This window comes from Macaca fascicularis, chromosome 5 (assembly GCF_037993035.2).
Source record: "Macaca fascicularis isolate 582-1 chromosome 5, T2T-MFA8v1.1".
In the NCBI taxonomy this organism is placed as follows: domain Eukaryota; kingdom Metazoa; phylum Chordata; class Mammalia; order Primates; family Cercopithecidae; genus Macaca; species Macaca fascicularis.
Genome location: NC_088379.1, coordinates 169,918,144 through 169,931,419, shown reverse-complemented (window position 1 = coordinate 169,931,419; position 13,276 = coordinate 169,918,144). Strand labels below are relative to the sequence as shown.

Here is a 13,276-nt window from a genome sequence, read left to right as displayed (position 1 = left end):
GATTACTTATGCATTGTGCACAGGTAAGTGTATGTGGGGAAAGTATTTAAACAAAGTGAAATCTTCATTAACCACAAAAATAAGTCAGTTGTTTCAACTGACACACACAAAAGAACAGAAACAAATTATGAGAAATATGGAGGTAAACAGAAGAATCCACTAAAAAGAAAGGTATGTGACAAGTATGATATTCATATAATGTATGCAACTTTAAATAATTGTCTTAACTAAAAAAAAAATTATAGGCAATTTGAAAACATTTTATTAGACATGTTAAGTAACATAATTCTAAAATATTTTATCTTAGAAATCAAAGCACTTGACAATTGATATTCATAGACTAAATATATGAAAGTGGCATTATGAACATCTTTTTATAGTTGCCAAAAATTTAGGAGAAAAATCAACTCTGGTTTTCAGTGGTAAAACTTAAAGATTCCAGAAATGAGATTAAATTTACTGGCTAAGTTACCTACAAAAACTGAAACAGACTCATTTACCAATTCCTTCTTTCAGAATCTGATACTGAGCAGATTTTAAGAGGTTCAGAATCTGTTCCAGTATAGAAATAAGGCCAAAGGGCTTCTGTGAAAGAATCATTAAAAGTATAGAGAACAGACCTATCATTCATATTATAAAAGGAAAGATCGCCCAATTCATAGTCCAGAAAAATACCAATCTTACTGGGTTTTACTACTGGCAAAAGCCGGGTTGTCTTAGGACCTGATGCAACATAACCACTCTTCATGTATCGCCCAATTGCCCAGAATCCACCCAGAACTGATGGCTGATCCTGCCAGTTCCTAAGAAGACAGGCTTGACACACACCCAATATCCATTTAGGTTTGTTTCCCACTTCTACCTCCCAGTAATGTCGCCCAGAACTCAATCGCTGAGAGCCTAGGACAGCAGGGCAGACATAAAATCTCTTTGGGTTATAACAAATGTTTGGTTTTGTTCTTCCATATCGCACAGCTTTTCTATCCTCAGAGACAATAAGTTGAGGATGTGCTGTGTCAAGATCTAGGATCACATCTACTTGAAATGGCTTGATAATTCTGTCCAAGCCAGAATATTGAGGAGGAAGACTGAAACCATATTTTGTTAATCTAAATGAAAAGAGTTCAGGACGTTTTAGATTTTGATAACTGTGGTGCACACTCTTAACACGTGTCAGTAATTCCAGGTTTGACTGCACAGACTTGCCCTCTACCTCCCTCAGTAGATGTTTTAACGTGGAAACATAATCTGAAAATTTTACAAGGTTTTCATTTAGTTTTTCTAAAATATTCATCTCTTCATCTTGTATCTGCCTAAGAATAGTCTCTTGCTCGTTCTGTAAAAACAATCTAATTTGCTCAAACTCAGAATTTATTTCTTCCCTCTTATATTCTACCTTCTTTTTCAGCTCCACTGATTTGCTGCCTTGCAGAATTATCACTTTTTCAACTCGTTCTATATTATTCTTCAAGGGCTCAATGCTACCTTCTAGAATTTCTCTGTGATAAGAGGCAGCTTTCTTAACAGGGCAAATGTAGTGCTTCTGGTGTTTAGTGGAGAAACTGCACTGTGTACATAAGATCTCTAGATCCTTCAAACAGAAGAGGGTCAGGAACTGATTGTGTTTTTCACACATGGCATTCTCTTTCTGTCTCTTTCTCTTGCTCCTCCTAATATGGAGTTGTTTAGCAATTTCAGTCAAATTACGGAGCTGGGGGTTCCTCCTGAAGCTCTTGTATGGAAAGCAAAAACGGCAGACAGGACAGGGAAAGGTATCATCTAGATCCTTCCAGGATACATTGAGGCAGGAGCGACAGAAGTTGTGCCCACAGTTGATGGTCACTGGGTCTTTCAAGTACTCCAGACAGATGGGACAGCTAGACTCCTCTTGGAGGTTCACCAGAGCCGTCACGAGTTCCATTGAGCTGCGAACAAAGGTAGTGCGTAAGGTAAGCTCCCTCTGGTCAGTGTGAAGGAACTGTGAAAAGGAAGTTGGGCTGAACTTGTCCGGCCTCCGTAGAACGCAAACCCACTGAGAAGTGGATACCCCTCCCAGACCTTGTAGATTGATCAGGTTTAGGTTTCACTGGCCTGGCATGCTGATGGCACCCACTGGAGTCTTGTTTAGTCCCCTGCTCGTTCACTTGGAGGATAATAATTCAAAGCTTACAGCTCTATTATAGATCAGCCCATCTGAATCTACCTGTAATGATTTTCTTCTTCAATAAACTAGCCACAGGTTATAATACGCAGTCATTCCTGTGGATGAGAAAAGATTTTTAATTTCAAAATCTCCTGGATTTGGAATCACAATATAATAATTTGTTCAGGCAAGAATCATCACTAACTATAAAAACTACCGGGTAGGCCGGGCGCGGTGGCTCAAGCCTGTAATCCCAGCACTTTGGGAGGCCGAGACGGGCGGATCACAAGGTCAGGAGATCGAGACCACAGTGAAACCCCATCTCTACTAAAAATACAAAAAATTAGCCGGGCGCGGTGGCGGGCGCCTGTAGTCCCAGCTACTCAGGAGGCTGAGGCAGGAGAATGGCGTGAACCCAGGAGGCGGAGCTTGCAGTGAGCCGAGATCGCGCCACTGCACTCCAGCCTGGGCAACAGCGTGAGACTCCGTCTCAAAAAAAAAAAAACAAAAACAAAACAAAACAAAAAAAAAACTACCGGGTAAAATGTTATGGGGGAATGATATTCACATTCTCAAAATTTTACTCTAGGATTATATTTTAATTACAAAGAGAAAAATAAGTACCTTTATAATGTAGAGAATACCACCTTATCCAATGATGGGGCAAACTGATGACCTGCAACGGGGAGCAAAGCATTACCATCTGTGGAGAACTTGTGCAGAATATATATATAAAATACATAAGATTCTATTATATGTAACTGTGTATTACATATAAAATTCTATTGTATATAACATACAATTGTTATTATTTTTTGAGATGGAGTTTCGCTGTCACCCAGGCTGGAGTGCAATGGCACAATCTTGGCTCATTGCAACCTCTGCCTGCTAGGTTCAAGTGATTCTCCTGCCTCAGGCTCCCAAGTAGCTGGGATTAAGGGGCCCACCACCACGCCTGGCTAATTTTTGTAGTTTTGTTAGAGACGGGGTTTCACGCTGGCCTCGAACTCCTGACCTCATGTGATCTGCCTGCCTCAGCCTCCCAAAGTGCTGGAATTACAGGTGTGAGCCACTGCACCTGACCTATAAAATTATATATAAAAATGTATGTATGTATATATAATAGTGAAGAAATCCAAATCATACAAGATTCAACATGAAAATGGTTCTTAACAGCACAAATGACAACAGTGCTGGGAAAAAAAGCAGGTTTTTTTTTTTTTTTTTTTTTTTTTTGAGACAGGATCTTGCTGTGTCTCCCAAGCCAGAGTGCAGTGGTATGACCATGGTTCTCTGCAGCCTCAGCCTGCAGAGTAACCGTGACCACAGGCTTGTGCCACCAGGCCCAGCTAATTTTTAAAATATTTTGTAGAGATGGGGGTCTCTCTATGTTGGCCAGGGTGGTTTTGAACAATCCTCCCACCTTGGCCTCCCAAAGTGCTGGGAGTATAGGTGTCAGCCCCTATGCCCAGCCTGTTTCCTAACATATGAGGAAAAACAAATGAACAAAAAAAAGCAATTCATTCTCTTAGCTTAGATTCTAGACTGAGAAAAAAAAAAAGTTGTAATAAAGTGGACAGTATAGGACAAAGTGAAAAAATGGAGGATGTACTCTTTATTAGATATTAGTAATACATCAAAGTTAAGCTTCCTGAATTTCCTAAGTGCACCATAGCTACAAAAGAAAATGTCCTCATTCTTAGGAAACACATGCTTAAATATTTACTGGTGAAGGGATCATGAACCTTATAAACACTTCTCTTTTCCTTCAGGTCACCTCACAACTCCTATCTGCTGCTCATCAATCTGACTGCCTCCCACCCCACCCTCTAGTCTCTCATTATCCCATCTCTTTACTTTCATAGAACTCAATCATACTTGAGATTGTTTTCTTCAGGTATTTGTTTCTCTTTTGGCCTTAGCTGGTGAATGAGATAGACTGGAAGTGGGTACTCAGTCTCCCTTATTCATAGGGAGGTAGTAGAAAATCAGTAAAGACCTTCAAGAAAGTGAATCATGAACAAGTGGATACATGAATGAAAAAAATCCGGCCGGGCGCGGTGGCTCAAGCCTGTAATCCCAGCACTTTGGGAGGCCGAGACGGGCGGATCACGAGGTCGGGAGATCGAGACCATCCTGGCTAACCCAGTGAAACCCCGTCTCTACTAAAAAATACAAAAAACTAGCCGGGCGAGGTGGCGGGCGCCTGTAGTCCCAGCTACTGGGGAGGCTGAGGCAGGAGAATGGCGTAAACCCGGGAGGCGGAGCTTGCAGTGAGCTGAGATCCGGCCACTGCACTCCAGCCTGGGCGGCAGAGCGAGACTCCGTCTCAAAAAAAAAAAAAAAAAAAAAAGAAAAAAATCCAAAAATAATACAAAAAGAGAATAATGTCAATGTTATAAAACATAAAATTTAGGTTGGGAGACTGTTCAAAATTAAAAGAGAGCCCCACTGCACTCAGCCCATTTCAGAATTATTCTAGTATGAATAGAATCATTCATCTTATATTTAATGAAACAGGAGCTGGGCGCATTAGCTCACACCTGTAATCCCAGCATTTTGGGAGGCCAAGGCAGGCGGATCACTGGAGGTCAGGAGTTCAAGATCAGTCTGGCCAACATGGTGAAACCCCATTTCTACTAAAAATACAAAAATTAATTGGGCGTGGTGGTGCTTGTCTGTAGTCCCAGCTACTTGGGAGGCTGAGGTGGGAGAATCACTTGAATCTAGGAGGTGCGGTTGCAGTGAGCCGAGATCACAGCACTGCACTCCAGCCTGGGTGACAGAGCATGTCTCAAAAAAAAAAAGAATGAAAAGAATTAATGAAACAGGTTATATGTAGTTGTCACAAATTTTAAGATCTACTCCTCACCCATTTCATTCCAACACACTTCAGCAGAACACACAGCTACATCAGGCTTAGGGTCCTGAAGGAACTGTGAAAAGGAAGTTGGGCTGAACTTGTCCTGCCTTCCTATATACACCTGCAAGTAATCCCAGTCTATAGGTAAATTCACTCCTTTTCCCTTTGACTCCGAATTACTTACCAGATCTTCTGGCCACTGCCATCCATGTGAGTGCTCTTAAATAGCTGTGCTAGGTCAGTGTGCGGATGGTAGAAACGGACTGGTGAAAGTGCATTCTCTAACATACACTGACTCACAGCTGTATCTTCCTCTGATCTAGTACGGTTCAGAATCTAACCATTCTATGTAAATGTCTCATCTTTGCAAACACTATTTCCTTTACCTAGAGGATCCTTTCCTCACCTTTTCCTCAAGACTGATCTCTCATATTTGGAAACAGCTCGAAAGTCTCCTTCTCTGGTAAGGTTTACTATGTGTCAGGAACAGTGCTTCCCACAAAATAACTGATCTCCTTAATTAAACCCTCACAACAAAGCAGGAGATCTGTCATAGGCCCTGAGTGTACTTCTCTGGTCTCCTGAATAGGCCAAAAATTTCACTATGACCACTCTATCTAGGATATTTCTTATGGTTGTGTTTGCAGGAAGTATCCTTGAAAGAAGACATAAAGTGTCAATTTGGGACAAAGAACAGGTTTGCTAAAAAAATAGGTTCCCAAGCTCGGGGTTCACTGGCTATGATGGAAACCTACATTGTGTATGACATCTACCATGGTCCCTCTGCACCACCTCTGTGGGACTTGGGAGGCATGGGGAACCAACACCAGCATGATGCACATGCTGCCAGCTGTGCCAGGAGTAATGAAGTTCTTTGTCTCCAATCCAAGAGTGTTATATCTTCTGAAAGTATCCATTAAATATTAACAGGATAACTTAATAGCTTGTGAGTAAGGTAAAACCCCAAACCCTGAGAGTTTGGTTATTATCTTCAATTACAAACATGGAATGTAAATGTAATGATTTGGCCAGGCGTGGTGGCTCATGCCTGTAATCCCATCACTTTGGGATGCCAAGGCAGGTGGATCACCTGAGGTCATGAGTTCGAGACCAGCCTGGCCAACATGGTGAAACCCCATCTCTACTAAAAAATATAAAAACTAGCTGGGCATGGTGGCACGTGCCTGTAGTCCCAGCTACTCAGGAGACTGAGGAGAATTGCTTGAACCCAGGAGGCAGAGGTTGCAGTGAGCCAAGATACTGCCACTGCACTCCAGCCCTGGGAACAGAGCGAGACTTAGCAAAACAAACAAAAAAAGTATAATGATTTGATAGGCTTATCCAAAGTCCTAATACTAACTGATGTGACTACTGGTGTGATACTAAATCACTAAGCACACTGTTTTTTTTTTGTTTTGTTTTGTTTTGTTTTTTTGTGAGACAGAGTTTTGCTCTCGTTGCCCAGGCTGGAGTGCAATGGCGCAGTCTCGGCTCACTGCAACCTCTGCCTCCTGGGTTCAAGCAATTCTCCTGCCTCAGCCTCAAGTAGCTGGGACTACAGGCACACACCACCATGCCCAGCTAATTTTTGTATTTTTAGTAGAGATGGGTCTCACCATGTTGGCCAGGCTGATCTCGAACTCCTGACCTCAGGTGATCCACCCACTTCAGCCTCCCAAAGTGCTGGGAACTGGGATTACAGGCGTGAGCCACCGTGCCCAGTCTCTCTCTCTCTCTCTTTTTTTTTTTTTTTTTTTTTTTTTGAGACGGAGTCTCGCTGTGTCACCCAGGCTGGAGTGCAGTGGCCGGATCTCAGCTCACTGCAAGCTCCGCCTCCCGGGTTCCCGCCATTCTGCCGCCTCAGCCTCCCAAGTAGCTGAGACTACAGGCGCCGCCACCTCGCCCGGCTAGTTTTTTGTATTTTTAGTAGAGACGGGGTTTCACCATGTTAGCCAGGATAGTCTCGATCTCCTGACCTCGTGATCCACCCGCCTCGGCCTCCCAAAGTGCTGGGATTACAGGCTTGAGCCACCGCGCCCGGCCTATCTCTCTTTTTTTTTTTTTTGAGACAGAGTTTCACTGTTGTCTCCCAGGCTGGAGTGCAATAGCATGATCTCAGCTCACTGCAACCTCTGCCTCCCAGGTTCAAGCAATTCCCCTGCCTTAGCCTCCCCAGTACCTGGGATTACAGGTGCCTGCCACCATGCCCGGCTAATTTTTGTATTTTTAGTAGAGACGGGGTTTCGCCATGTTGGCCAGGCTGGTCTTGAACTCCTGACCTCAAGTGATCTGCCTGCCTCAGTCTCTCAAAGTGAGACAGATGAGAAAGTCTCTACAGATGTGAGCCACCACGCCCGGCCTAAGCACATCATCTTTTTTTCATATTCACATTAGTGCATAGCCTTGAAAACCTTTATTAAAGTGCTTCATATAGCATTCTGTTTAACCCACCCAGATGGATATCCACAAATTGTTACTATATCAAATAGTCTAACGATGGGAAAATTAAGATTTTTAAACTTAAAAAAAAAAAAAAAAACAAAACTCATAAGATGATGTAAACAGATATCACACAAATTATTAGGTAGCAGTCTCTAATGGGATGGGTGTTTCACTCCAACATTTACTTACCTAGATCTGTATGTCATTGATCAACTAACTTAATTTCTCTGAGTCTGTTTCTATTTCAGAAAGCTGAAAGCATTAAATGAAAAAACCGTGTAAGGATAGTACAGTGCCTGACCCAGAACAGATGCTCACCGAGTGGCACTGTGCAGAAGAATGAGCACGGCAGGCCTAAGGCTGCCACCCTTAGAAAGCTGCTTGCAAGGCTGCTACTTGGCTCATGCCTGACAACTTTGATTTCCAGAATTTATAAGGAACTTACGAGGAAATGGGTCCTGCCATTCCCTTGTAAGAATGGCTCACTATTAGCCGGGCGCGTGGCTCACGCCGTAATCCCAGCACTTTGGGAGGCCAAGGCGGGCAGATCACCTGAGGTCAGGAGTTCAAGACCAGCCTGAACAACGTGATGAAAACCCGTCTCTACTAAAAATACAAAAACTAGCCGGGTGTGGTTGTGCATGCCTGTACTCCCAGCTACTAGGGAGGCTGAGGCAGGAGAATCACTTGAACCCAGGAGGTGGAAGTTGCAGTGAGCCGAGATCGCACCATTGCACTCCGGTCTGGGCAACAGGAGCAAAACTCTGTCTAAAAAAAAAAAAAGAAGAAAAAGAAAAAAGAATGGCTCACTACACCTACACCTACAGTGTTTATACAAACAATGAGGTTTATGATGAATAGCTGCTTTCCTTCTGAGAAACTAGAATTTTGATATAAGCTAGGTGGAGAAGCCTGCATGATCTCTTCTCAGTGAAAATTCTGGAAAGACAAATCTTTAATGAGTATCCTTGGTAGACAACAGTTCACTCATTTATCACTTTGTCTCCAGAGAAATTAAGCAGGTCCTGTGTGACATCACGTAGAGACGACTCTTGGAAGCTTATGCTCTGTTTCTTCCAGACTTCATCCCACACACCCTTTTCCTTTGCTGGTTTTGCTTTGTATCCTTTCACTATAATAAACCATAATTGTTGGCCAGGCATGGTGGTTCCCATCTGTAATCCCAGCACTTTGGGAGGCTGAGGCAAGAGGATCAATTGAGGCCAGACATTCAAGACCAGTCTGGGCAACAGAGCAAGACCTCATCTCTACAAAATTTTATAAAAATCAGCCAGGCATGATGGCATGTGCCTATAGTCCCAGCACTCGGAAGGCTGGGGTGAGAGGCTGTCTTGAGCCCAGGAATTCAAGGCTTCAGTGAGTCATGACTGTGCAGTTGTACTCCAATCTGGATGACAGAGCGAGAAGTCATCTCAAAATAATTAGGTTATAACCTCAAATAATACTATGCTGAGTCCTGAGGTCATTTTAGCAAATCACCAAACCCGGGGTTGGTCTTGGGGATACTAACACAAGTATTATTACAAAATCTTATAAAATTTCCAAGTGAAAAGAACATTTAGAAATCTAGTCAAACTGCCTCCATTTATGTCATTAACTGTTGTAGTATATATATTATAGTGTTATTTAGGTCTAAAACTACTGTATCTCTCATTTTTCCTTTTTTTTTTTTTGGTTTTGAGACGGAGTCTTGCTTTGTCACCCAGGCTAGAGTGCAGTGGCCGGATCTCAGCTCACTGCAAGCTCCGCCTCCCAGGTTCACGCCATTCTCCTGGCTCAGCCTCCCGCGTAGCTGGGACTACAGGCGCCCGACACCTCGCCCGGCTAGTTTTTTGTATGTTTTAGTAGAGATGGCGTTTCACCATGTTAGCCAGGATGGTCTCGATCTCCTGACCTCGTGATCCGCCCGTCTCGGCCTCCCAAAGTGCTGGGATTACAGGCTTGAGCCACCGCGCCCGGCCTTCATTTTTCCTAATTAGAAAAGGTGTTAACTGCTTATAGCAGTAGTTGGGCCAAAAGTATCATGTACATTCCAATTTTGAAGGGACAGTAAGGTATTATTACATCTTAAAAATTATAATATTTTTCAATAATAAGAAATTAAAATAAAATAATGTGTCCTTTAACTCTTCCCACCTTCCAGTTTAACATTTTCATAAATAACAATGTCATTGCATAGGCTCCTAATCCTTATTTCAACACACCATGTTTAATGGATGCTTTGGGGTTGGGTAAATTTGAAGAGGCAGTTTTAAGCATTCTGAACAAAGCTGTACAGCCAATACGTTGCAAAATATGACTGGAATTTTTTAAATTATAAGAAAGAACCACATTGCTATAAAAAAGGATATTTCATGGACGGGTGCAGTGGCTCATGCCTGTAATCCTAGAACTTTGGGAGGCCGAGGGGGGGGTGGATCATGAGGTCAGGAGTTCAAGACCAGCCTGACCAACATGGTGAAACCCTGTCTCTACTAAGAATACAAAAATTAGCCAGGTGTAGTGGCATGCACCTGTAATCCCAGCTCCTCGGGAAGCTGAGGCAGGAGAATTGCTTGAACCCAGGAGGTGGTAGCTGCAGTGAGCCAAGATCACGCCACTGCACTCTGTCTTGGGTGACAGAGTGAGAATCTGTCTTTTTTTTTTTTTTTTTTAAAAAAAAGTGTATTTCATTTAAAATAAAAAAGTGCAGGGAACATTCCTGCATAGATTGCGGGAACTCAATGGTCTGTCCTTCCCCACACACTCCAGCTTCCCCCAACCCATCTTCCAGACTCAGGCAATGAAGTTTATAAAGAACAGCATTGTAAGCCACCCTTCCCAGTCCGAGCTATAAACATTAGCCTACTATAGTAACTATCTTCTGATACCTGAAGACAGGGCCCCTGTCTCCCAGCATCTATGGGAGAGTTGGGGCTTGACTTCCTTAAGTGCCAGTGAGCAAACCCGGGTGTATTTCACGTGACCCAACCACCCCTTTCCCACTTTTTGTAATTTTTCACTTCCCTGACTCTACTGAGCCCCTACTCACTACCTTCATTCCCCAGTTCCCCTTTGAAACACTTGGTTACCTCTGTACAAATCACAGTTGAGTTCTGTTCATGCTGAATTCTTCTCCCTATTGCAATAGTACATTACTGATTAAAATCTGTCCTTATGACTACCCAGTGTCTGGCTTTATTTTTGACATGCTCTGTCTCCTCAGTCAATTCCATAACTCTATAGCTTCCAAACACAAATCCAACCCTATAACCTTCCGATTTCCAATGGAATGGCTTTTCTTACTCTTAAGTATTACAAGACTCACCAACATCTGGACTTTACTCTTTTCCTGGCTCCACATATCCGATCATACAGCAGACTGTAGTTGATATTTTTATATTTATTTTTGTCAACCTTTGGTTAAGGACACTGGAGAGTTCAGTTCGAGGTCTGAATTCTTCCTTGTTTTCCTCAAAACTGAATTACCAACTCAGATTCTTATGCTGGTGTTCGGTGTGTGTTCAATAATTATTAGGCTAATAAATCAAACCTGTGGTAGATTCCCTACTCTCAAAATTCAACCTTTACTGCTTGAGATCTTGTCACATTAAAAAAGAAAAAATTCAACCTCTACTACCTAATTCATTTTATTTTTTGAGACAGGATCTCACTCAGTTGCCAAGGCTGGAGTGCAGTGGCGCGATCTCCATTCACTGCAACCTCTGCCTCTGGGCTCAAGCGATCCTTGCACCTCAGCCTCCCGAGAAGCTGGGACCACAGGCACGCCCCACCATGCCCAGATTTTTTTTTTTTTTTTTTTTTTTTGTAGAGACGGGGGTCTCACTATGTTGCCCAGGCACCAGCGTGAGCTAGAACTCCTGGATTCAAGTGATCCTACCGCATCGGCCTCCTCATGTTGGGGGTTACAGGTGTGAACCACCGCGCCTGGCTCCTACTCTGATTCTTGTGCTAGTCCACAGTGCGGGATCAATGAATCAAATTGAATCAAAATGAATCAAATGAATCAAACCTGTGGGAGATTCCCAGCTCTCCAGATTCAACCTCTATTACTTTAGATGATACGAAACGTTAAGTGAGCCTAAACTTTCTCATCCGTAGCAGTTTCCTAACAGCCAGATCCTTGTGAGGACGGAAGGAGACGAAATCCGCCAGAGAAGTGCTGGCGCTGTAGGGTGGTAGATCCTTCCTTAACGCCCCCACTATAATTTTTGGAGATCACCTGGCCACTTCCCAAACTGGTGTTCAGATCAGAATCTTCATCAAAGTTCAATCATCGGGGTCCCACCACCTCCGCGGCTAAAACAGAAAACGGTGGCTCACGCCTGTAATCCCAGCACTTTGGAAGGCCGAAGCGGGTGGATCACCTGAAGTCGGAAGTTCGACACCAGCCTGGCCAACATGGAGAGACCCTGTCTGTACTAAAAATACAAAAATTAGCCGGGTGTGGTAGAGAGCGCCTGTAATCCTAGCTACTCAGGAGGCTGAGACAGGAGAATCGCTTGAATCCGTAAGGTGGAGGTTGCAGTGAGCCGCGATCGCGCCACTGCACTCCAGCCTGGGCGACTGAGCAAGACTCCGTCTCAAAAACAACAAAAAAAGGATCCACAGCCTGAGCTCAGTCGTGGACAGGTCGCGACCCCCAGGTGTGGGCACAGCTGATACTCAGGAAGCCCCTGCCCAGTTAAGGAGGCCTCCCGCCAGGCCCTACTGCGCCTTTCCTGCGGCCCTCCCAGCTTACCTGGAGCAGCTGGACCGGCGGTTCAGGCCTGATGCCGTGCAGGACCCGTGGAAGCCCGCGGGACGCAGAGCCGAACCCCCACACAACCCTGGGAGACTTGGTTTTCGAGTTTCGGGCGCACAATTGACCGGCGCGGTGGTTGGCTGCTCCACCGGAAGTGGGCGGGAAGGGCCTGAGCATGCTCAATGCCCCAGGGTGCAGGGAGAGTGGGAAGAGTGTGAGGAGAGCCTGGGGCGGCTCCCTCCGTCGTGGGGGCCCTGTCAGCGGGTCATTTAAATCACAATGGCCATCTTTTCAGATTTTTCATTCCTATGAGCAACTTTTTTTTTTTTTTTGAGACAGGGTCTGGTGCGGTCTTGGCTCACTATAGTCTCGACCATCCAGGCTCAAGCGATCCTCCTACCTTACAGGCGCGCGCCACCACGCCCGGCTGATTTTTGTATTTTTTTGGTGGAGGCTGGGTTTCGCCATGTTGCCCCGGCTGGTCTCGGACTCATGGGCTCAAGCGATCCGCCTGCCTCGCTGTGAGCCACCACGCCCGGCCAGGGTGGTTAGTTTTAACGTGCAAGGGGAATAATCAGCTCTTTGGATCAGTTTACGTCTCCGGTTGAGAGGCTGCGTAGTTACCACCCTGGAAATTAGGTCCCACCCTACCAACTCAGACTCACCAAGGTGTCTCCTGAGGAATTGATGTTTAAAGTAGATTTTAAGGGACGAGTATCAGTTTGTTGGACGAACTTGAGGGTAAAATCTTCAAGGCTGAAGGATGAGTAATTGTGAGGAGCCTCTTAAGTCTTATAACTTGGTAAATAAGACACTGAAAGAGGCTAATATTTGCAGAAGAAATCATAGAATTGGCATAGCATTTTTTTTTTTTTTTCGAGACAGAGTCTCGCTCTGTCACCCAGGCTGCAGTGCAGTGGCGCGATCTCAGCTCACTACAAGCTCCGCCTCCCGGGTTTACGCCATTCTCCTGCCTCAGCCTCCCGAGTAGCTGGCACTACAGGCGCCCACCACCGCGCCTGGCTAATTTTTTCTATTTTTTAGTAGAGACGGGGTTTCACCG

The 13,276-nt window shown here is 44.4% G+C and overlaps 1 protein-coding gene across 6 annotated transcripts; it reads right to left on the bottom strand.

Annotated features, from left to right (window-relative positions):
* Positions 1–239: 239 nt before the first annotated feature.
* TRIM60 (tripartite motif containing 60) lies at positions 240–12,753 on the bottom strand. Of its 6 annotated transcripts, none has more exons than XM_065545665.1 (4): positions 12,211–12,335; positions 10,777–11,885; positions 2,768–2,819; positions 240–2,259 (listed from the first exon to the last, which is right to left on the bottom strand). In XM_065545665.1, the coding sequence occupies exon 4, from the start codon at positions 1,919–1,921 to the stop codon at positions 497–499; it is 1,425 nt and encodes a 474-aa protein (XP_065401737.1). In that variant the 5' UTR covers positions 1,922–2,259; positions 2,768–2,819; positions 10,777–11,885; positions 12,211–12,335; the 3' UTR covers positions 240–496. The 6 variants fall into 6 exon arrangements, with proteins under 6 accessions (XP_065401737.1, XP_045248953.1, XP_015306482.1 ...); XM_045393018.2 differs by having other exon boundaries at positions 11,482–11,885; XM_015450996.3 differs by lacking the exon at positions 10,777–11,885.
* Positions 12,754–13,276: the final 523 nt, after the last annotated feature.

Excerpts from the sequence above, each read along its gene's own strand:
- TRIM60 (XM_065545665.1), bottom strand. The coding sequence starts at position 1,921 with ATGGAACTCGTGACGGCTCTGGTGAACCTCCAAGAGGAGTCTAGCTGT.